The following is a 25,026-nucleotide window of genomic DNA, read 5'->3' on the forward strand; positions in this document are numbered from 1 at the left end:
ACTTGTCAGGCACCTACAGCAGAACCTAGATGATCTTGCAAGAATGATGTCATCATGAGGGTTCATTTGTTAGGAATCTGTACCCACACGGGATGATTCATCACCCAAACTGCAGAGGGACCCTAACAGTTAAAGTCCTTGCATTCCTGCCCAATGTGTTAACACATTCCATCTGACAAGCAGATACCACTTTCCTTTCTTCTCAGAACCTCTCCCTACACAAAGCTATTCAAAGCGTACACTGTGGACCTGAATTCCTCAGCCAGGCTCGTGGTTTTTGAGGCCAGGGAAAAGGCAAATGGGATGAAACATGACTAAATCCCAAGTCAAGGCGCTACTTCTTCATAAAAAAGAATATTGCAAGGGGCTCAGGAAAGGGACAGAGAACAATGGAAATGTACCAGGTTCCCTACTCCATTCCATCCCTATGCAGGCAGGGCTGCTGAGGTGGCACTGAGGTGGTTCACCCTCAGGCTAGCTTGGTGGCAAGTCCTGCTTTGCTCTTGCTTCCAGGTTCCAAGAATGGGGCTTCTGCCTCATTCCTGTGTGCTGGAGGTTTAGGCATGAGCATCTGGTTAGACCTGGGAGAAGAAACGTCATCCTTTGTCCTTAAAGGGCTAGTGGTGTCATGAACTTTGGTCTTGGCTTTGAAGGAGCACAGAGGGAACACACACATGGAATTAAATCCTACCTTCTTCCCTCTATGTTACCTCTGTCATCATTTGGGAATGGTAAACCTACAGTGAAGTCCCTCTGTACACAGCTGGGAAAAATGTGTTTCTCAAGTAGAAACACGTTTTCTCAAGTGGGACAATGCGGTAAGTGGTGTGGAGTCAGACAGACCTGACCTGAAGCCCTGACTTCACCACTTTGGAGAGTGACTCAACCTCTCTTGTAAACACTGAACTGGATAACATATGTGAAAAGGCCTAGCACAGTGCCTGGAGCACAGAAAGTGCTCACCAAGGTGGGGGTTACTGGATGGTATCATATCAGAGGCCCTTTAACTCGCTAGCATTTTGGGAAATGAAAGCCTATGATCTAAGTTGGAGGGTTCTAAGGGACAAAGAAGGTCATGTTCCTGTGGATCCCAGGGCCGGGGGTTTCTGCTGTGCCTGGCATTATGTCCCCCGCTCCAAGCAGAAGAGGGCCTCCAGGAATGCTCTAAGAGTCAGGGAAGGCAGAGGAGGCAGAAGCATGTCCTGCAGCTTTTAATTACAAGGAGGCCAGGCTCCAGAGAGTTCTAGCAGTGGCCATCCATGTGTGCTGGGGTCTCTGAAATCCATTTCTTTGTGGGGGGCAAGGGAGATCTTTATGAGGCCTTTAAAGAGTTTGTGAGCAGAGACTAAAGAATGTAAAGTGAGAAGCAGAGAGGTCAGCACAAGACTGGAGAACCTGGTAAATCTCCTGCTTTCATTTGGATGAAGGAACAGAGGGAGAACAGTGAACAAGGGTTCGGGGAGAGGCTAGAGCTGGGAGGGGCTGGAGGACAGCCCGGGAGGGAGGGGACCTGCTGCACAGAAAGCTGTGCATCTCTACCTGCGATGCTGCTGTGATGGAGGAACTGCCTGCATCCCCACCAGCCGGTCACTGGGCAGAGGGCTCCTGCCAGCGAGAGGAGGTGGTTTCAGAACCCTGAGGATGGCAGGCAGGCTGCATGGATAGTTGTGGGGACAGTGTGACTCAAGAGGACATTGCTCAAGCTGTGCTGGAACCTGATGTCAGGGCCTCTCTTGGTTAGTGATGGACACTTGGTCAGCTGGTCCACCTTCTCTGTGTGACTGACCTTACTACTCCAAATGTAAGCGGAAAGAGAAAGGCCCTGTTAGACATTCCCTCCAGGGCATGCATTCTTAATGGAGGGTGAAAATTCATTCTTGTGTGTGTGGGAGAACCACAGTATGTAAACAGACATACACATATATACACACATGTGTATATATTATATACATATGTATATATTATATATATACACACATTTATTTATATATATATATATATATACATACACACATACACAGAGAGAGAAAAAATATGAATGAGTATCTGTGGTGTTAAAATTTCATGGGAGAAGATAATTAGGAAAAGAAAATCTCTTAAGAGGCTCCTTGGGGTAGTGGGTGGTGATTAATGATAAAAAAAAAACGTGTTTGAGATACACCAAAGTAGGGCCTCTCACCACAGAGAACTGCCAGTGGTCAGTCATATGCTTCCGGTGCATTAAGGAGCCCTAACCAGCAGCCTCCAAAGTGCAAGGCTCACTAGGCAGGTGTTGGTAACTCCCTGGTTTCTTTCCACTGAGCCAGAAATTCCTCCATCTCCCAGCCAGTTCCCTTCCTGTTTACCTCATTCGACAGTCTCCATGGCCACCAGTGAGCCAAGGGCAAGCCCCAAACCCTGGAGCGAGGACTTTCACAAGGAGATTAGAACTAGTGTGGCCTGGCCTATCTTGCCAAGGCAGGAAAAGGGTAAATGTTCTCTCCTGGGCAGACAAAACTGAAGCCTAGACGATAAACATACCACAAGATATGATGTTGCTTATACAAGAGCCCCATTTCATAGCTTGAATCTGAATATTTCTATCTTCTCTTATCAACACATATTCCCATCATAAGGATGAGATCACATCCTTTCTAACTTCAACCTTCCAGCCTTCCCTAACCAGATCAGCTTAGGGCATCATGATGGACAGTGAGAATCCAGTTTTCTTATCATTATTGTGTAAATGCTGTTGATTTTTATTCTAAATAAATCTTAGGGAACATGGGCTAATTATTCTGTCATAAATGTTTATGACTTTGGTTTCAGCTATTAGTCACCTTAATTTATTACATTTAAATTTCAGTTATTTGGCCGAGATAGTCTGTTTTTAAAATAGTGTGATTAAAAGAAAGCAAATATTTTCTGCCTTAATGTATTTCAAATGATCACTATTTCATATTTATCAAGTAGGAAGCTACATGCAGGAAAGTTTTGATATGATTTTTATTTCTGTCCTAAATAGATACAGTGTTTTCCTTGGCTCCACAATTTATTAGCAATTTGACTTAAAAAAAAAAAGGCTTGGTTGAGATATAATTCATATTCCAAATAATCTGTCCATTTAAAGTATACAGTTCAGTGTTCTGAATATTCAGTTCTGTCCATTTAAAGTATATAGTTCAGTGTTCTGAATTCAGTTCAGTGTTCAGTATATTCACAGGGTTGAGTAACCATTATCACAGTCTAATTTTAGGAACTTTCATCCCCCCTAAAAGAAACTTTGGACCCATTAACAGTCACTCCTCACTCCTCCCTACTCCCCCTAGACCTAGGAACCACTAATGTACTTTCTGTCTCCACAGATTAATTAAATAGCCACACATTTGGAGCAAAATTATTTCCTATTCTAATTTCATAATTAACCAACAGCTTATTTTCCCATAATTAACCAATAATTTAATCATAATTAACCAATTAGATTCCTATAGAATCTCTTGACTTTAGCTGCCACTGTGTGTAAGAAGTAAAGCTGATGTTGGCCTAGTGGGAACTGTTCCACGTCACTAAAACTGAATTCTCAGTAAGCACTAAGGCCACAGATTTAGCTTTCTTCCTGCCCAGATACGGTCCCTCAGGAGTCTGTAAAGTTTTGAAGTTAAGTTATAAACGCACCAGGAGCTTGGTGTTTATGAATACCTATGGTGAAGCTGTTTGTAAGTGCTAACCTCTGAAGGAAAATCCACCTACACTCTCCTCAAGCACAGACACATTAACGGGTCTGTTTTAAAATCTTGGTTGCTCTAGATTTGGTTTGCTGGAGGGAGTTTCTCTTTCGTCCTCTTGGCAGTGACTAGGATGTAGCAGTGCACACTTAGCTTCCTTTTTGAAGGTCATGATTCCCTTGCACAGGGCTGATGTGGGTGGTTTCAGCATAGACACTTTAACTGCTAGTGTGTGACACATTCTGGCATGAGTGTGCAGTGCCCACATACATCGTCCATCCATATTCACCATCACTCATCATGGAGCTTTCCATAGAAAATAGCATGTCTGAAAATAAATATATTTTCCTTGCCCCTTGTAGCCATTAGTCAGGCAATAGTTTCCCTCTCTTAACACCAAATAAATTGGTGGGCTGCAATGGCAGAATCTTAGACATATCTGCTAAGGTGATGAATCGGTCATAATATGAACAAAAAGGTGGATCTGGCCAAGCGCATGATAACTACAGGCCTTTCCCCAACTCTTTGCCCTGACATAACACCAGGACTACCAGAATCCTGTCTGCAAAATGATGTGACTTTTGTATTTACATAGTACTTTCTGGTTTCCAGCGCATATTTGTAGTTGTGGCTCACTTTGAATCTCATTACAATCCTGTGAAGTAGGTAAGGTGGGCCTTTAATTTTCCAGAGAGAAACCAAGTGTTAAGAACTTGCTCAAGGTCAAATGGCTAGGTGGCAGACCTGGAATGTTTTGGTGGAAGACCAGTCTCTTTTAAAGCAGTCCCCTGGAGAGGCATATATGTACTCCAGCTTTGCTCAGAAAGGTTTTGAAACCCGTTCTTTGGAATGTCTTAAAAAGTAGTAGCACATCTTTGAATATCCTCAATAAAGGCAATAGTTCATCTTGTAAGTCAGTGGTTCTCAAACTAGGATTGCCTGGAGGTCTTGCTAAATGCAGATTGTTGAGCTCCACCCCCAAAGTTTCTGATCCATTAAACTTGGCCCAGGATATGTGTTTCTTGGAGAAGGAAACGGCAACCCACTCCAGTATTCTCGCCCGGAGAATCCCATGGACAGAGGAGCCTGGTGGGCCACCGTCTATAGGGTCACCAAGGATCAGACATGACTGAAACGCATGCATGCATGCATGTGTTTCTTATGAGTTCGCAGGTGATGCTAATGTTACTAGTCCAGGGCCACACTTTGAGAATCACTATCCTCAGGAATTTATTTCTGGAAAGAGTAAATCATTTAGAATCAAGTCTAGCGATTAAGGTGGGGGATCAAGCTAGGAAGTTCCACCAATGGCCAGAAACAATGGGCAACTGTAAAGAACAGCACTGGCTGTGAGGGAAATCTGAATAGAGAGCTCCAAAAGGTGCTGAATAACGGCTGCTCACTGGACTGATCCTTCTGGATGTATGCTAAAGAACATTTCTCCTAAGTGTTAGGAACACCTCGTGCAGTCGTACACGTCTGAAATGTTCATTATCAACCTTTTATTTTCCAGCTTTAGGAAAACAAAAGAAACCATGGACGTAACACCCACATTAGAAAGAATCCATATTAAGGAAGAATTAGTAGCTATTTACAGCAGCTGAACCAGTCAGACTGGCCGAGTGGGGTCCTTTCTGTGCTGCAAACGTGATGGGTGTGGAAGATGAGGGGAAAACTTTGAGTATTCCTACCCTGACTTTTCTGTCAAGAGCAGGATGGAAAAAGTGAAAAGATCTAATTTTGGATGCCAAAGATAAACAAGCAACATTTTATGGGGAAAAAAATACCAGCAGAAAAGAAAAATGAACTGCATTAGGTACTTAAGCTGAGAGTCAATCCTTCATGTCACAGTAGGAAAGAAAGAGGTGGAGAACTGCCTAAATATTGCTTCTAATTTTATTTTCAATTCTACATTACATTAAACTCTCCGTGTACTCGTCTTTAATTTACAGCAACTGCTGACACAAATTGGTGTGCCTTCTCTTCTTTGACATCACAATTTCTCTTGAATTATGCATTTCCATCTGGAATGAGGTTTATGGGGCTGAAGGCTTCTTTCATTTAGATGGATGAAAAAAGAGAGGGATCAATGGGGGGTCGAGTGCAAAATCTAAGTAAGGTGGGGCCAGATATGTTCAAGGCAGCATTTCACTCTCCCCAAAGATTGTAAGTGGTGTTAAAAAATGACTCTGGTCTTTCAACCTTCAACATATTGATTAAAATTCAACTACTAGAGAACAAGAAAAACTCTACCAACCTTCATCCCAGAATTGCCAGATTCTTTATTTATTGGTACCCTACTAATATTTAATAATAATTTGTAAGAGTAGGGTGATCATAATAACTGCATCACTTTGATCTGATCTAAAATTGAGTCAGGGACTTCTGTGGTGGTCCAGTGGCTAAGACTCCATGCTCCCAAAGCAGGGGGCCCGGGTTCAACCCCATGCTGCAACTAAGAGTCTTAGCCTATTCAGGGGCAGGGGCAGCGGCATGGCCGGCACGTGCCCAGCATGCTAAGCCACACAGAATGGCCTGTGGAGACTGAAATTGATTAAAAACCCTATTCTGCCCCAAATGTCTGTGGTGTATTAATTTATGCTATAATTTAAAGAATTCCACTATTAACGAGAGAGAAGTAAAATCCTGAATATGAGCTAAAACTGGAATAAAGAAGGCCCATTCTTCAGGCACTATTAATGGAAGCTTTGTATATAAATAACTTTATATATTGATGAATAAATGGCATGACAACTAAAATGTCTGTTCGTCATTCACTGGGTTCTAAAGACTGCCCTGGCCTTCTGTGGTCAGTGATTTTTTCCTTTGTGACTCCACCATTCTAGACAGAACACAGTTAATCCAATATGATTTAGTATCTCAGAGAAGAGTCTTCTACAACATTTTCTGCCAAATGTTCCTCTTCTAACAGCTGCTTTTTTATTTCGGTGAAAGCTACTTGAAATAAAACATTGTTCTCTGTGAAAACTGCATGCTAAATAATATAGAGCTACCAGATTATTAAACAGCAAAGGCATCTGATAATATTAGCACCAACCACAGGTCCCACTTCTGCTGATGCACAACATTTTGAGTAATTAGTCATTGCACAATATTGTATTTATATCCTTTTTTTTTGCTTGAGCTGTTAGGCCACAAAATCAGCAGGCAGTTGCTGTTATAAAAGGGTTCTCTGGGTTATTTATAATGTTTCTGCTTCCTTACAGTTACTGCTTCACTCTTGGGTCCTGGGCCAGGTCTACACTGTGAAGGAACTGAGCAATGTTCTGTGAATCTAACTGCTGAAAGCTGGTGTAGGTGATTCACAGTGCACTGTGTGCGCCTTGGCTGGAATACCTGGTATTTTTGTCTGCACAACCCAGATTCACCACATACTGGCTGATGTGTCACTTCATCAGCAGGGAGACTGTGTAGTTTCATGAAGACTGTGTCTTTATCAGGAGTCAGCTATTGTCTAGGGCACCGGTGGTAGGGCGAGATAGGTGAACTAGCATTCTGTTGCAAAAGAGTTTCCTTCAAATGTTATTTACTTTAAATGAAGGACAAGTTTCTCTTCCAAATGTTTCTCTGTTGCCTAGACCAGTGATTCCCCCAAATGGTGGCAGGCAGCCAGGCATGCCCAATAGAAGGGCACAGAGGAATCAACAGAGCATTTCATTTTCATTTTTTGTAAATGACACAGGCGTCTTCCTGTGCCATCTGCAGAGAATCACTGATGATATGAACTATTTCTAATCGGAGGAGGTCTGAGCCTTAGGTGAGTCTGGGCTCAGAAAAATGCTGAGAACCAGAGACCAGTAGAATGATCTATTTGTTCTGACGATGAAATAGGCATCTTACGTAGCCCCCACCCTGCCACCCCCATTTGTAAAAAAAAAGGACATGAACTACCACTATGTCCTCTGAATTCTTAAGAGCTCTCAAACCCACATCTCCACATCCCTGTTGCCTTGTTGCCAGTCTAGGCTGCCATAATCTCTCAGATCAATGCAACACTTTTTGGATGGTTCTCCCTCCTCCACTCAATCGCCAATTTATTCTTCACTCAACTGCCACATTAACCTTTTTATAAAGTACAAATCTGATAAAATCTATCCCTTGCTTAACCTCTTTTCAATGACTCCCACTGCCTGCCAAAGAAAGTGCAAATTCCCAGGAGTGGCAAACCAAGCCCTTCACGACCCATCCCCGTTCTAGATGTGCATGCGTGCGTGTGTGCTCAGTCATGCCCAACTGTGGGACCCCATGGACTGTAACCTGCCAGACTCCTCTGTCCATGGGATTCTCCAGGCAAGCATACTGGAGTGAGTTGCCATCTCCTCCTCCAGAGGATCTTTCCAACCCCAGGATCGAACCCGTGTCTCTTATGTCTCCTGCACAGGCAGGCAGATTCTTTACCCCTGCACCATCTAGGAAGTCCCGGATTCCAGCGGATTCCAGCTGTATCTCATCCTTTCCCATTCTTCTTGTACTTTGACCCCTTTACAATCAGAACTACTTGAAAAAGCACAAGCACGACCTGTTCTCTTGCTTCTGGGCCTTTTCATGAGCTGTTGCTATAGATTTTAAAGGAAGGAAATCAGGAGGAGGAAAGCACGAGTGACTAGTTACCCCTTTAACCTCTGTCCCACTGTAGTACATTTACTCACCACCCTGCCACACACACACACACACACACACACACACATACAAACACATGGCATTCATGCAACTCATCATTCACATGGAGCACACATCATCAGCACTGAAAATACACAAAGTAGATATACCACTAACCTAACACATACTTTATAACACACTTATACACAAAGGGCAGACAGATGTTCAGCAAGCTGTGCCACACACAGCTGTTTTCTCACTTCTGTGTTCCCCTGTCAGCAGCCATGGGCACCGAGGGCAGTGGGTTCCAACTCATTGGGCTCTACAGTTTGGCTCTAAAGGGGTTTTTCAGCTCCTTATAATTCCAAGCCTATCCAAGAAGTGTCCTCACACAATGGAAACCTCTTAGGCGATCTACAGTACAGTCCTGGGAGCTCTGCTCCTGGGGACACTACCGCAGCATCCTAGGAAGATGAGCAAAGAACAGACTGCCAGTTCACTCCTGTGCCCTCACACTGATGTCCAGAACACTGAAGGAGCAGGGAGAATGGGAGCTTAGGCATAGGAAGCTAAGAAGACTTAATCATGGGTGGGTAAGCAAGCTCCCACAACCTCATCCTATCCTTTCTTATTGGGAGAGGGACTGTTTCCTGTCCCTTCCGTTAGGGGCCTACTGGATTTAGATTTTTCTCTCCTGACTCTTGCTAAGGTTATAACAGTTTTTTCCCCACTACATCCTACTTCCACACCCTTACCCCTATTATCCCCTACCACTGCTCTTCTTTAGTCTCTGGCCATTATGGCTTCTGAAGCAGGGCCAGGGGAGACACTTGGGAGCACCTAAGATGTCCAGCTCTAGGCACATGTACCAATACATGCAAGTTCAGTTCTGGCCATGGGATGGTACTTTAGAAAAATGGAAAAAAAAAACAAAACACCCCAAACAGCCTTGTATCTGGCCCTGGTTCAATTCTTCAAAGTCAAGATGACATTTCTGGTAAGCAGTTAGAATTAGATTTCTAGAGCCCTGGGTTTTCAAATGATCACATGCAGGATTAAGAAAGATAATTTAAAATGTTTAATTCTGCCTGATTAGCTAGTAAATGAGGTGATTTGCTGATGTGGAAATAATGTAATAGAGTTAATAAGACCCCCCGGCATGACAGATGTCTTGTGCCTTGTCTATCAGTCTCCTCAGCAATTACCTTGTCCTCTGTCCTTTTTTTTTTCTTTTTTTTTTTTTATAGTCAGTGAACTTCGTTTTGTCATCTTCATCTTTTCTGGCAGCCAGAGTTGGCAGAGTTTGCACAGACATCATGCCCATTTATTAGTATCATTCCTAAGGTGAAGATGGCTATCTCAGAGCTCATTTGGATGTAGGTTTTCTTTCTTCTATGATGCTGATTTCAGAGATGTCATTTGGCCTCTGTCACTTTTTAAGGAATCCTGTAGCTTCTAGTACCCCGAGAACATGGAGGGTCAGCAAGGCTGCATGCGTGCATGCTGAGTCGCTTTAGTCGTATCGACCCTTTGTGACCCTATGGGCTACGTAGCCCACCAGGCTCCTCTGTCTATGGGGTTCTCAGGCAAGAATACTGGAATGGGTTGCCATGCCCTCCTCCAGGGGATCTTCTTGACCCAGGGATCAAACTCACATCTCTTATGTCTCCCGCCTTGGCAGACAAGTTCTTTACCCCGAGTGCCACCTGGGAAGCCACTCAGTGAGGCTAAGTGACTCTTACTACTTTCCCAGTAGGAACTGGAACTCTTTCCTTATTTCAGGAGGACCAAGCATTGTATTAAGCACTGGGGTTGTCCAAAAAGAACTCTGAACTGGACCTTGGGGATGGGTAGGTGTTTGCCAGGCAGGGAAGGAGTAGTATTTTTTCTTTCCTTAAATGGGAGGACTAGTTTGGGGGAAAATTAAAGAAGAAGAATTGTATTTTCCTTAGCCTCGCTAGTTCTTAAAGAAGTTACTTAAAGAAGTTCAGTGAAAGATGTTTTGGTTACAGATTCCAGGAGTGGTGCACATTTCCTCCTTGATCATTCAAAGACAAGAATGAATGAAGTGATCTGGGTCTGAAGCTTGGATATCTGGCCTGGCATCATCCTGCCACACGGCTACCTGTGCGATCCAGCTCTTTGTCCTGTACAGGAAGATGCTGGAGTTGAATGGCAGTGGGACTTGGGCTTCTCTCCAACAGTGTACAGAGCCAAGGTCATACCTACCCTGTGTAATGGTGAGTAATGCAAGCTCCTGGTATGTGCTACTGGTTACCCACCCCCATACACCCTAAAAAAAAAAGAAATCCAAGTAAAGTGAACATTTAGGCACATAGGGACCTACTAATAAGCACTAAGGATGTACTGAGCTCTTACATGAGCCAGGCCCTGTTCTTAGGGCTCTATGTGGGTAATTGCATTTAAGTGAGGCTGCAGTGTCCCATACAAAGCAGGTGGTGCTTTGGCAAGATCTGGAACTTTCTGAAAAACTAGAGAAATGGAGCAATTTACAGAAGCCTCTATCATGACAAATACAAGGAGACCATGCTGGAATGCCAAGCAGAAGAGACTGGACACTAGGTAGACTGCTACTAAATCAAGAGGGTGTGGTAGAGAGTACATGGATGTTAACAGTCAGACAGATGGGCAGGCAGACCTAGAATCAATTCCTGACTCTGCCAACTTACGAGCTGGATGATTCTGGGCAAGTTGTTTACCTTCGGGCCTATAACTTTCTCCTCTCTAAAGTGGGCATTAGCCCATCTTGCAGGATTGTTCTCAACATGTGAGAAAATGCACAAGGAGTGCAGCACAATGCCTGGACTAAAGTAGTGCTCTGCTTTTCATTATTAGTCAAAGGATTCTCGTGTTCCCAAGAATCTGTAAGAATCAAGGAATTTCAGAGGTTGAAGACACCTCAGAGATTGCCTACTCCAAATACATCATGTTTGGATGCATCACCTGAACCCCAAACATAGTGAGTCATTTCCCCAAACTGTCTGCTAGTTACTTGTTAAATGAGGATGAGAACCCAGGACTTCACCTGCCCCTAGCTACTGGGACCAGTGATTCCAGTTAACCCATAGGCAATATTCTTGAGATATTTCATTAAAAAGGTTTTACACTGACCCTAAATTTAGGGTTAGTTAGTTTGCTTCAGCTTATTTTTTCCTCACAGAACAGCTGACCTTTTGAGATTCACTCTCGGTCACCTCTGAAGCACGCTCATTTGCTTTCTTGTGCCAGTTGACTTGGGTCAGTTCAGTTCAGTCACTCAGTCGTGTCTGACTCTTTGTGACCCCATGAACCACAGCATGCCAGGCCTCCCTGTCCATCACCAACTCTCGGAGTTTACCCAAACTCATGTCCATTGAGTTGGCGATGCCATCCAACCATCTCATCCTTTGTCCTCCCCTTCTCCTCCTGCCTTCAATCTTTCCCAACATGAGGGTTTTTTCAAATGAGTCAGCTCTTTGCATCAGGTGGCCAAAATATTGGAGTTTCAGCTTCAACATCAGTCATTCCAATGAACACCCAGGACTGATCTCCTTTAGGATGGACTGATTATTGGATCTCCTTGCAGTCCAAGGGACTCTCAAGAGTCTTCTCCAACACCACAGTTCAAAAGCATCAATTCTTCTGCACTCAGCTTTCTTTATAGTCCAACTCTCATATCCATACATGACCACTGGAAAAACCATAGCCTTGACTACATGGACCTTTGTTGACAAAGTAATGTCTCTGCTTTTTAATATGCTGTCTAGGTTGGTCATAACTTTCCTTCCAAGGAGTAAGCATCTTTTAATTTCATGGCTGGAATCACCATCTGCAGTGATTTTGGAGCTCCAAAAAATAAAGTCAGCCACTGTTTCCCCATCTATTTGCCATGAAGTGATGGGACCGGATGCCATGATCTTAGTTTTCTGAATGTTGAGCTTTAAGCCAACTTTTTCACTCTCCTCTTTCACTTTCATCAAGAGGCTCTTTAGTTCTTCTTCATTTTCTGCCATAAGGATGGTGTCATCTGCATATCTGAGGTTATTGATATTTCTCCCAGCAATCTTGATTCCAGTTTGTGCTTCCTCCAGCCCAATGTTTCTCATGATGCACTCTGCATATAAATTAAATAAGCAGGGTGAGAATATATGGCCTTGACGTACTCCTCTTCCTATTTGGAACCAGTCTGTTGTTCCATGTCCAGTTCTAACTGTTGCTTCCTGACCTGCATACAGGTTTCTCAAGAGGCAGGTCGGTGGTCTGGTAGTCCCATCTCTTTCAGAATTTTCCACAGTTTATTGTGATCCACACAGTCAATGGGTCACCATAACATAAAACCACAGACTAGGTGGCTTAAACAACATAAGTGTATTCCCCACAGTTCTGGAGGCTAGAAGTCCAACATCAAGGTGCCAGGAGATAAGTTTCATTCTGAGGCCTCTTTTCCTGGCTGGCAGGAGGCTGCCACTTTGCTATGTGCTCACATGACCACTGTGAATGCACACACAGGAGAGTGAGCTCTCTGGTGTTTCTTATAAGGGCACTAGTCCTACTGGGATCAGGGCTCCACCCTTATAATCTCATTTAATCTTAATTGCCTCCTTATAGGCTCTGTCTCTAAATACAGTCACTTTGGGGGCAAGGGCTTCAACATATAAATTTTGGAGGGAGCACAATTCAGTCCAAAGGCTTGTATTACATATGCTCCTCCATCCCTCATGAACCCTTCCATTTAGGTTGGTTTCTTTTTTTTCTTTCTATTTTTGCCATACCATGGCGGCATGTGGGATCTTAGTTCCCCAACCAGGGGTTTGAACCTGTGCCCCTTGCACTGGAAGCGTGGAGTCTTAACCACTGGACCACCAGGGAGGTCCCTCAGGTCTGTTTCAAATAGGAGGTACATGAACAGTGAAGTCCATGAACTAGTAAGTACCTCAACCTGAGGCATCTCCTATGGCCTGGCCCCTTTCACATCTCCTCCAGGTCATCCATTAGCCAAAGACTAAGAGATGTGGTAAAGCCAAAGTCTGGATCATTCATTCTGCTATCAGTTGTGATAATGAGAGTTAAAGAGTTAAACAGATACATAAGCAGGCTCATTCAGAAAGAAAACCTGAACATGAGTGAAGTTTCTCTGAAGATCTGCTGTGCATTTGAGTGACAAACAGAAACAGTGCAGCTCTGACATTTATTCTGATATTTCCAAAGGAAACTGTATAAAATAACATGTTTTTGAGGGAAATTGTTTCTTTAGAAAGATTAAGGAAAAAACCATCAAAAGTGTGTAGTGAAATATCCAGATTTATGGAGGCTCAAGTTTGATGGATCTGAAGGACATGCAAATCTACGTGTCCATATATAATCAGGACTACATTCAGAGGTCATCCTAAATCAAAGGGCTACTCAATCTACACATATAGAGCTTGGGAATGCATGAGAGGTTCCTTATGAGACTGGGAGTGAACTGTGGTCCTTTTGTGAGAACAATGCCCAGTTTGCCCTTTGAGAAATATTACCTATGTTACTTGCTAGATGTGGCTCCAGATAGTTTTTTTGCTATGTCTGAAAGTCGTATTTACTCCAAATTTCAAAGTAGTACATTAAAAATACAGGTTTATGGAAAAATGCAAATAAGTAAGAAGAATGTGGAGTAGAACATAGAAATCCTCCTTTATAACACTTTCCTATCCTCCAGTTTATTCCCTTTCCCATGAGTAATGGAAAACGGTTTGGTGTTTTATCTTTTTTATTTTTATATTTATTTTAAATTATACTTATGGATAGCTAGAGTTATTTTTAAATCAACGGCACCATACTATATCATTTGACCTTCTTCTACTGATGATTATGTAGACCTGTCTAGTCAACTTTTTGGTTATAACAAACAAAGCTAAAGTAAACATTCTAGGACAAATATTTATATATGTGATCAATTCTGTAGGACAGATTCTTAGAAGGAAATATACTGGGTTACAGGCAAAACATGTTTTAAAAATTCCTATTGTCAAATTGCCTTCCAAAAACATTCTGTGAATTTATACTCCCACCAGAATTACATGAGAGCATGTGTTTTCCAATTTATTTGGACTTTGACATTAGCAATTTTTTATTTTTTGTGACCTAATGGTCAGTGAAGGGAATCTCACTGTTATTTTGATTTGCATATTCCTGATTTCTTGTGGGGTTGAACAGTGTCTAATTCCTTTATCTTTTGTATTTCTTCTTCAGTGAATTGCCTATTTACATTATTCTAAAGAAATGTTTGATTTTTTTGAGCTGTAGGGCCTTCCCATAATAACACATTCACATTTGCTGTTAACAGATATTCAAAATTATGCATAGAAAAATCTGGATGGATTTATACTAAAATGTTAACAGTGGTTGCATCTAAGTGGTAGGATCATGAATATCAGACTTTCTTTTTTATACCTTTCTATGTTGTTTGTTCTTTTCTCCTCTTGAACACTAAGCATGTATTAATTTCAGAAAGTGGAAAAAAAATAGTGTGATTGGGGAGTAAAGGTGATGAAGGCTCTCAAGGCAATTCTAAAATAGCATTTCCCAAGGTACTCTGAGTATTGGCAGTATCAATATAGATGTAATTCTCCTAAGGTCAAAATTTGAAAGAAACAACAGTCACTTCTTAAATAATAAATTGATAGTTAAAGTTAGCCTTATTATTTTATAGTTACCTCTTTAGCACCCAAGATCCTGTCATTCAGGATGTCATTCATTCATTATCTATCGTATTTTATGGCCCAACCCTTCCTGAAGTATCGGTAATCAACAGTGAGGGGCACGCAAACATTTTGGCTATAACAGAAGTTTCTGGACAGAAATGTGCAAAGTCTCTATTGAAGGACAAAATGGCTACTAAGCTTCAAAGACCCCTTAGAAACTCTACCAATTATTAACAAGTGCAAAGAATGTACATGTTGATCAGAAAGAAGGAGGTGGGAGAAAGAAAGGTTTGCTAGGGAAACACAGTTTAAGGAGCATCACAAAAACTACCACTGGCGGGGCCACATGAGACCTGGTGAGTCCCCAGTCCTCTCAGCAAGACTATGGCTCAGGAGGAAACAGTACCTAAATTTGCTGGAGTTGAGAAACACCTCTTGAGAGCACCTAAGTTCAGTGGTCCTAATTATATCTGACAAATGGCCAGGTGGCTGGGGATGGGAAGTGGGTGGAGGTTGGGGGCAAGGTCATACCAAGATGGAAATAATGATCTTTCTGTTGTTGGATTTTCAAAGACTGAACTACCATTCTGGATGATATCAGAAGTGGGTCAATGGGAACCTATGCTTGAGAGCTGAATAAGCCTGTGCTTGGATGGCTGAAGGGTGGACCCCAGGATGAGGGCAATATACCAAGGAGGTTACCTTAGAAAGCTGTGGGTAGCCCACCAGCCCCAGCAATCTCCCCACCCTCATGAGCTGGCTTCCAAATCAACTTTAACAGAAATGATTCCATTTCTTACTGGTACAGTCTCCAGTCTGGAGCTGATTCTCCAGCCCTGTATTGTTCCTTGGGGGTATCCTAGTTGGGCTGATGCTGTCCAATGCCTCATCAACAACCGTGAATACTACAGGACTCAAATGGATAGAAAGAAAGAGGAATAAAAAATAGGGAAGATGAATCCCTAATCTCACTGGCTTCTCATTTTTCTCAGCTTACTTATATACCCTGAATTATGATGATTTATTACAAAGTGAGTGATTATTGAGAAGACAGATTTAGCCTATGGGCTGAATTCTTGAAATTAAGAGTGTCAATGTAGCTTCTTAACCATTTACACAGTGGAAACTTGTAAATCAGGAATTTTATAGAGTCGACAGGCCAAGGATAATTAATGTTACAATATGTTATTTCACCCGGTCACAATAATCCTACAGTATCACCATGCTTGTATGTGTGTAACTCTGACAGTGGAGCGAATGTTCAGCGCAGTCATGAACACAAGAAAGCAAGCCCCTGACCTTCAGGTTGGAAGGACCTGAGCGAGGACATGAGTGCCAGAGATGGGAAAAGAGACACATCTGTCACGTTTTCCAAACTGAGCTGAGGACATCTGCAGCTATTGCCACCCTCTCACTCTAGTACAACGGGAAAAACGGATTAAAAATAGAAGCGATACATCCAACTATTAACACTGAGGCAAAACCGAACATAGCAGCCTGCAGAGGCCTGGTGTAGAGGGGGCGATGGCTCCTTCTAGGGCTGGCTGGCTCCAGTGGACAACGTGCCGACTAACTGAAGAGGTTTCCACCATCCATGCCATTCCTGATATACTGAATTCCCCCCAAGCTTTACTGAGATATGACTGGAAAATAAAAAAGTTGGCTATGTTTAGGTTGCACAGCAGGATTTTTTGCTAAGGTGTAATGGATGAGGAGGAGGAGAAAAGGGAGAAGGTTACAAACCGCCTGAGAGCCAGTAATACCCTCCTGACAGGAAAGTGAAGGAGCCCATTTGTTCAGAAGAAAATGCCTCCCTGGGAGTTCCTTGCCTCAGCAGGTGAATTAGCTCCTCTTTACTAGGCTTATGAAGAAGCTGAACAGTTGTGTGCAGAACAAGCAAGAGTTTTAATAATGAGAGTGCTGGATGAGAGGAGAAAGACAGCGTACAAAAGCTTGAGGGAGATTCTACACCCAGAAAATAACTACCCTTGTTTCCTGTGGCACCTCTGTTGCTCGGGGTTGGGGAGGGGGATGTTGAGTGCCCATTCAGTAGATTTAGTAGAGCAATTAAGTGAAAGATTCTTTATCACAAGAGTATCCATTAGTGAAGTGGCTTTTTGTTATTTTTGTCTGTACTTTGTTTTCTCAACTGAGATATAAATACACACACCATAAAATTCACCCTTAAGAAGTGCACAATTCAGTGATTTTGAGTATATCCACAGGGTTGTGCAACCATCAGCACTATCTAATTCTAGGACATTTTTTATCACCCCCAAGAGGAATCCCTATACCCATTAGCAGTCACTCCCCTTTCTCCACCCTCTAGTAACTGTCAATCCACTTCCTGTTTCAATAGATTTACCTACTCTGGATATCACATATAAATTGAAATGAATTTATATGAAGGCTACAATATGTAGCCTTTTATGCCCACCTTCTTTCACTCAATATAATGTTTCAGATGTTTATCCATGCCATAGCATGTATCAGGATTCTTTTATTTGGCTGAATAATATTCTATCATATGTGTCTACCACAATTTGTTTATCCAGTTTGTTTATATCAGTTGATGAAATTTGGTTTGTTTCCAATTTTGGTCTGTTATGAATAATGCTGTGTGAACACTTGTGGATAAGGTTCTGTGTAATATAAACTTTTATCTCTTTTGGCTATATACCTGGAAGGAGAATTGCTGAGTCTGTTGTAATTCTACATTTAACTTTTTGAAGCACTTCCATAGTGTTTTCCAAAGTGGCTACATCATCTTACATTCCTGTCAGCAATGTTTGAGGCTTCTGATTTCTCACATCTTAGTCCACAGTTGCTATTATCTGTTTTTGATTATGGCCATCCTAGTGAGTGTGAAATGGTATCTCACTGTGTTTTTCCATTAAAAAAAAATCCAAGCCATCCATATACATAGTGGATGTACACTAAAAGACAAAGCTTAAAGTGTAAATGCCCCATTCCTCTCCACTCTCATTTCTATGAAGCAAATACTTTAAATTCTTTTATTGCTTTCCTCTGTTTTTAATCTTCTATTTCTTGGAGTGTTTATACTGTTGTGTTTTTTTTTAAATCTGTTTTAGATATTATCTGTTGAATTCTAGCTAAGGAAGGTGAGCATTTAGTTCTCTTATCTTCCTTGATGTGCATGCAAATACACACTCACTTTATCTTTCCATTTTCATGATATGATTATAATCTCCATGTTTGGTTAATTAATTATTGTTTCACCCTCAAATTCTGCAAGAGAGCTAAAAATCTCTGGGCATATTCAAACACACTGGGATAGCTGGATATTGCACTATTTCTTTCTTTTTCCTTGTTTCTTTTTTGTTGATGGAAGACATTCCTTCCGGAATGGAAGAGCCTGCCAAGCTCCTGCTCCAATCTGGACTGACTGAGGATGGGGTTTCTGCATAGCTATTGTCCTGGAACTTCCTTCATTGTCACTGGCTTCTCTCTCTCTCTTTTTTAAATTAGTTTATTTTTTAATTGAAGGACAATTGCTTTACAGAATTTTGTTGTTTTCTGTCAAACCTCAACATGAATCAGCCATAGGTATACATATATCCCCTCCCTTTTGAACCTTCCTCCCACCTCCCTCCCCATCCCACCCCTCTAGATTGATAGAGAACCCCTGTTTGAGTTTTCTGAGGCATACAGCAAATTCCTGTTGGCTCTCTATTTTACATTTTGTAATATAAATTTCCATGTTACTCTCTCCATACATCTCACCCTCTCCTCGCCTCTGCCTATGTCCATAAGTCTGTTCTCTATGTCTGTTTCTCCATTGCTGCCCTGCAAATAAATTCTTCAGTACCAAGTTGCATCACCTGTTTCCTGGACCCTATATCTTCCTTGGTCTTAGTTTTATCCCAATTTACAACAGCATATCTCTCAGTATCTTTATTCCTCTGTCCCTCCATTACTGTCTTCCTTTGTGTTTAATAGATATTTTCTAGTGTACCATTTTAACTATCTTGATTTTTTCTTTTGTTCTTAGTAATTGTAATTAGTTGGTGATTCCAATTAACACCTTAACCTAGTTTAGATTAATACCAACTTAATTTCAAGAGCATACAAAGTTGTTTATGGATGCTTTCATGTTATGACGATAGTGCTGAGTGGTTGTAAGAAAGCATGTATGCATATGGCATATAAAGCCTAAAACTCTACCATCTGGCCCTTTACAGAAAAAACTTGTCAATCCTGATTCAGCACCCTGATCTCACTGATCCCATCTTCTCTCTCCTGCCTTCAAGTATTAAGTAATCCGTTCTCTCTAAACTATCACTGTCTCTCACCTTTCCTGAACCATAAAAATTAACTGCAGGAGCTCAGAAACCAAATGAAAGGGCACAAGACAGTATCAATGAAGTGTGAAAACCTCCTTGGTGCACATGGCTATACGTAAGATGCTCAAGGTTATAATCCATCCTGATCTGTGAAAGCCAATCCTTCAACATGAAATTACTGAGCATTATTACTATTGATTCCAATTTGAACATTTCCAAGGCTAGTTTCTCCAATCAATCCTATACCCAAGCAGTGCATTTCCACATGAATGTTCTGTGGTGGGCACAGGTGGCTTTCCCTGATCAGGATCCACTTCCCATCCTCTGAAAAGAGCTCTTTGATTTTTATTTGACATCAGGGATGGGATCATTTTGTGAGACACAGTTTGGGAAGGGCACTGCCAGGGGCTACCACCCGGAGGGTGCCAGTCTGAGCTCAAAGCCCACCACGAGGCAAGCAGAGCTGACAGAGCGAGGGTGAACAAGTGAGTCCTGAGGACACGGTTTAGTCTCTGCATTCTGCTGAGACTATGTACCTTCGAACATTCTACTTATGTGCACCAGATACATCCTTTGTTCTGGGTTAAGTCACTGGGGTTGTGCTTCTGGTTGGTACTTATGAGCAAAACGAGTTGTGATTGACACAGTGTTGAAAGCAGAGGCTGAGCCACTTCTCGGCAGCCACAGAGGTCCGATAGCTTCACAAGGACCCTTCGCTTTATTTTCAGCAAAAGAGGACAAACTCTTCTGCTCTAGTTCAGGACATGGAATAGTTTTAGTCTAATGGAGGACTGAGTTCAGAACTAATAAGGAGTCTCTCAAATGCAAGTTACTGTCTTTCTCCACAAAGCAGAAAAACTAGTGGTTTCAGAAATAAGTAAATATGATGAGAATAACACTGCCAAGTATAGTTTATCAAATTCCTGATAAAGCACATTTTAAAAAGCATTCAGGATGTAATTTTATGTAATAGAAGTATTCCTTGCACTTACGTATTTCAATGCATATTTGTATCTAAAACTTTATCAAATGCCCATAGGCTTCTTTTTTGATAAATGACCCACATTTTAAAGTCTTTCCTAAGCAATGAAATAAACAAACATACTGTATAAATATAATAAAACATACAATATATAATATAATAAATTAAGTATATTAACTAGTATATACATATATATGTAATACAATAGTAACTAGTGCTCCTTGCTATTTCATTCTAGGCAAGAAGCTTGTAGGATCTGGCAGTGTGCTTATTGTTTAAAAATCTGGCCCCATGAGGGCAGAGACTTTGTCTTGTACATCACTATATATATGCACCTAATACATGACTGGCATATAGCAGGTATTCAATCAAGGCTTATTTAATGAATGAATGAATAAAGGTAATATGGGTATAATTTTACTGATATTCCAGTTTTATGGAGGAAACTGATTCAGAGAGGCAAAGGGACTTGTATAAAGTCCCACAGTGGGCTAGAGAGGGTTAAGATACAGTTCTCCAGCCTGATTGATTGTTCTTCTCTTCCAACATATTACCTCTTAGGGCCGTTACAACATGATCCAAAAATTCAGGTGCAGTATCTTAGTTACTACATGATGATTTTCAAAGGCCAAAAGGATTCTGAAATTGAAAAACCTACCGTAGTATCCACAGCCTTGACTTTCTCCGTGGGAATGTGCTTTGGGACAGGTTCTGTCTGTGACAGCATCACACATCCTTCAGCACCTAAGGTGATGATTACGACCTGGCAGCCCCTTTCCAGGAGCACCAAAGCAGCCTTCCCAGCATCTGTGGGGCTGCTGACCTCAAGGCCGGTTAGAATCTCAGCCTGAAATACACAAAAGAGAAAAGAAACAGTGTTGAGAATAAGTGACTGGGTCCACTTCTAGATTAGATCTGTTTTTCTAGGAGATGTCTCCCTTCTTTTTCATAACAACCAAGGCCATGGCAAACACTGGTGGATACTGGCTCAGGAAAATAAATGAAATAATAACAGTGACAACAAAAAAGCTATAAAAGATGTTCCTGGAACAACTGGGAAATTTTGAATGTGGCGTGACTATTAAATGATAGTATAGAATTACTGATAATTTTCCTAGGTGTGATAATAGTATTGTGGTTCCTCTTAGGAGATGCAAGCTGAAGTGTTCGGGGTTGAGGGATCGTGTCTGCAGCTTATTCTCAAATAATTCAACCAAAACAAAAATAAATACACACAGGGAAGAGGGGAAGCCAATGCAGCAAAATGGTAACAACTGATTAGGTGGAGAGGATAGGAGTATTCATTGCCCATTCAGCTTTTCCTTATTTATGATGATTTTCATAATAAAGAGTTAGGAGAAGCAAAGAGAATTTCACAAAAGAAAGAAGGGAAGGGGGAAGGGAGGAAAAGAAGGAAGCAAGGGGCCACTGCCAATGATTTCTGATGTAAATCGTACCCATAACTTTCACACCTAAATCCTTTTAGTACTCTCTTGGGCCATAATGCCTTTTTCATATTACTAGTTTGCAGACCATTCATTTCTTCTGTTTGTTTTGCTTGAGAAGATGGAACCAGAGTACGAAAGGCTCTGATATATAGCAGAAAAAGCAATGCGCTGACATTCAGAGACCTCCACTGCTCACTCACACTGGAAACTTCTTCAAGCCACATAAAATCTGTAAAATGTGGGGCTTGGACAGGATCAGTAGTTTCTCCCAGAATATAAACAAGTCTCTAGCTGAAGTAGGGGTGAAGGACTGCAGTCCTGCTTCCTTGCCCGCTAGGTACCCGGCCAGCATCTCCGGGGAACCTTTATGGTTTTGAGATAAGCAGCTGAAAATACACTGGAATAGATGAATCATGTGATGCTTTTTGACTTAAAAAGTTTATAACCAGATTCTGTCTTTTCTGTGTTACAGCTTAATCATATACTATCTTTACTTAAGAGTGGGTCTGTCCCTTCCTGTGCTTGCTCCAAACGTGCCCAGATGAACCCTTCTTGTTGCCTATAAATCATCTCAGTGTCTGCTAACTCTTGGTGTCAGTTTTCCCAGGAGCACGGGTTTCACTAACTTCACCGTGTACCCCACAACCCGATCTTTTCCATAGACCCTTTCAGTCTGAGTGGGTTATACTGTGAGGCCACTTTCTTTTTTCTTTTTATATAAAAGAAGGTTTGCTTTGATCTTCATTACTGGGATCACTTAGGTACGTTGAGCTGGATGGTTCATTTTCAGAAACATTGATTTCTTGTGGTTTTTAAAAACCTTTTAAACAGCTATTCTTTAATGAAAAAATCTTGAACATGAAAAATAATACATAAACACTCATGTACTTACAACCCACCTTTAATAAATTTTACTTTGTTTTATTAAATTGTACTTTATTTGCTTCTAATATTTTTCTTTAAAAAAGTTAAATGATATCTTCCACTTATATTATTTAACAATGTATGTTTCCTCTTAACATTTTAAAATTTGTGTTGATATATATAGCTTAAAAAAAAACTGCTCTGTATTCCATTCTGCAAATATGCTACAGTTTAAACAAAATCTGTTCTCTTTTTCATGGACGCTTTCATTTTTTTCCATTTTCCCCCTTTACAAGCAATGACGTATCAGATATTCTTGATGTTTATATGTAATCTTTTTTCCTCTAGCTGTTTAAAAATATTTTTATCTTTATTAAACCCCTTGATTTTATACAGTTCCACTAAAATGTACATTAGTAGAAAATTATATTTATTTTATATGGTGCTTTTAATACACTTTTGATGTTTTGAGGGCTCATGTCTTTTCTCAATTCTAGAAAACACCCTGCAGTTTTTCTCCTAATAGAGTTTCCTTCAGTTCCATTCTCGTCTTCCTTCAGTCCAGTTTGACACATGTTGAAGCCTCTCAAGCTGTCCTTCATTTCTCTAATTTCCTCCTTAATAGTTAACTATTTTTCTTTCTATACTATTTTCCAGGAGAATTGAGTTTTCTTCCTCCAGGTGAACTGCTTAAGATTTTCTTTCAGTTTGCAAATTCTTCATCCCAGTTTAATGTTTATCTTTCTATGAGTGCTTTAAAATTTTTTTCAACGACTATTTTTTCATTTTCAAGACTTCTGATTGGTTGGTTTTCATATTCACATACCATCGCTTCAATTCTGTTTTTCTTTCACAATTTTCTTCTTTTTAAAAATTTTTTAATTGGAGGATAATTGCTTTACAGTATTGTGCTGGTTTCTGCCAACAACAATGTGAATCAGCCGTAAGTATACATTATGTTCCCTCCCTCCTGAACCTCCCTTCCACCCCACCCCATCTCACCTTTCTAGGCTGTCATAGAGCACCAGGTTGAGCTCCCTGTGTACTCCTTTTTTAATGAATGAGAATCTTGATCATACTTATTTTAAATTCTTTTTTGCATTGTTTTATTATTTGGATTTCATCTTGGACAAATTCCTCTTCAGATTGTTGATTCTGCTGGATCTCTTGCAGCAGTACATTTCTTCATTTGCAGGCTCACTGCTCGCAGTGAGGTGGAGAGTCTGGAGATTTCACTCCCACCAAGTTTATCCCTGCCTTTCTATTGGTTCAATGGCTGCATCCACTAGGTCCCCAAGGGTCTCTAAACCAGAGTTTAGATGTTACATTGACAACAGGGAGTTCCTCTTCTGGGGTTCTTAGCCATACTGTACCGCCTGTCCAATCTCTACGTCATCAGTTGGCTTGGTTTTCTTTCTGATCTGAGGCAGTCTCTCTGTTCTCCTATCTCTACATGTTGGGAGCCTTCTATATGTTCTCGGCATAGCAGCTTCCACCACTTTTTCCTTAGCAGGGAAGCCTTAGCCCAGCACTTCTGGTTTCCAGCCATGGGCACTGCTCCATGCTCCCATGAGTGGCACCCTTTCAGTGCCCATTACCCATCCAGCCACCACTGCCAGCTTCTGGGGCCAGAGTACAGCATACCCAGGGCTAAATGCTCTGTGATTCTGTTCCATTTCTGATCTGTAGAGTTATTTATCTTGTTTTGGGGCTTGTAAGTATGTTTTTGTTGTCTCTTTTTATATTTATGTATCAGTGGTTTGTGTGTGATGCACAAGGAGTATCTTAGAGCATGAATTTACATTGTTATCATGATTAGAAGTCATCCATGAGAATGTTAAGTTTAAAATTTTTTTTTTATTCCATTAAGTTTTTGAGGTCAATTTCCTTAAAGACCAGAGTTCAATCCATTTGTTCATTCATTCAATAAGGATTTACAAGGTGCCAACTATGTTCCAAATATAATATAAAAGGTGATAATTTCCAAAGATAACTATCAATATATTATCACATTGTACATGTTCTTTTCACACTGTGACAATGACAGTCTTCTATTGAGAGGGAACCAGGGTATACTTTCCTATGTCAATCATTAGAATGGGCTAGAAGAGATGCTGTGTGACTTACAAAAGTCACGTAAAAGCTACCATGTCTTTCGCTGGGCTCTCGCGCTCTCTCCTTCACCTTTCCTTAGGAGACTGGATCTAGTGGGAACCTAACTTCCATATTGTGAGGAAGCCCAGGCCATAAGGAGAAGCCATGTGTAAGTGTTCTGGCCAACAGCCAGCATGTGAGTGAAAGAAGCTTTAGATGATTCCAGCCCTCAGTCTTTGAGTCTTCTAGCTGAGACCCCCAGATATCGTAGAGGAGAAACAAACCATGCTGTGTCCTGTCTCAATTCCTGATGCAGAGAAACCATGATGG

General features: G+C 41.3%; 1 protein-coding gene across 3 annotated transcripts in view; it reads right to left on the reverse strand.

Moving 5' to 3' along the window:
• The window catches only part of RBKS (ribokinase), a 124,239-nt gene that overhangs the window by 45,609 nt on the left and 53,604 nt on the right, over positions 1–25,026 (reverse strand). For 2 of the 3 annotated variants that reach the window (XM_081484264.1, XM_081484265.1), the window contains exon 7: positions 20,949–21,137. In XM_081484264.1, coding sequence (XP_081340390.1) covers positions 20,949–21,137 — 189 coding nt within the window. Of the gene's footprint in view, positions 1–11,515; positions 12,439–20,948; positions 21,138–25,026 lie in introns of all 3 variants that reach the window. The other variant, XR_014051802.1, reaches the window with a different exon arrangement.

The sequence above is a fragment of the Giraffa tippelskirchi genome, chromosome 4 (assembly GCF_054371585.1).
Source record: "Giraffa tippelskirchi isolate mGirTip1 chromosome 4, T2T-mGirTip1v1.2.pri, whole genome shotgun sequence".
Lineage (NCBI taxonomy): Eukaryota > Metazoa > Chordata > Mammalia > Artiodactyla > Giraffidae > Giraffa > Giraffa tippelskirchi.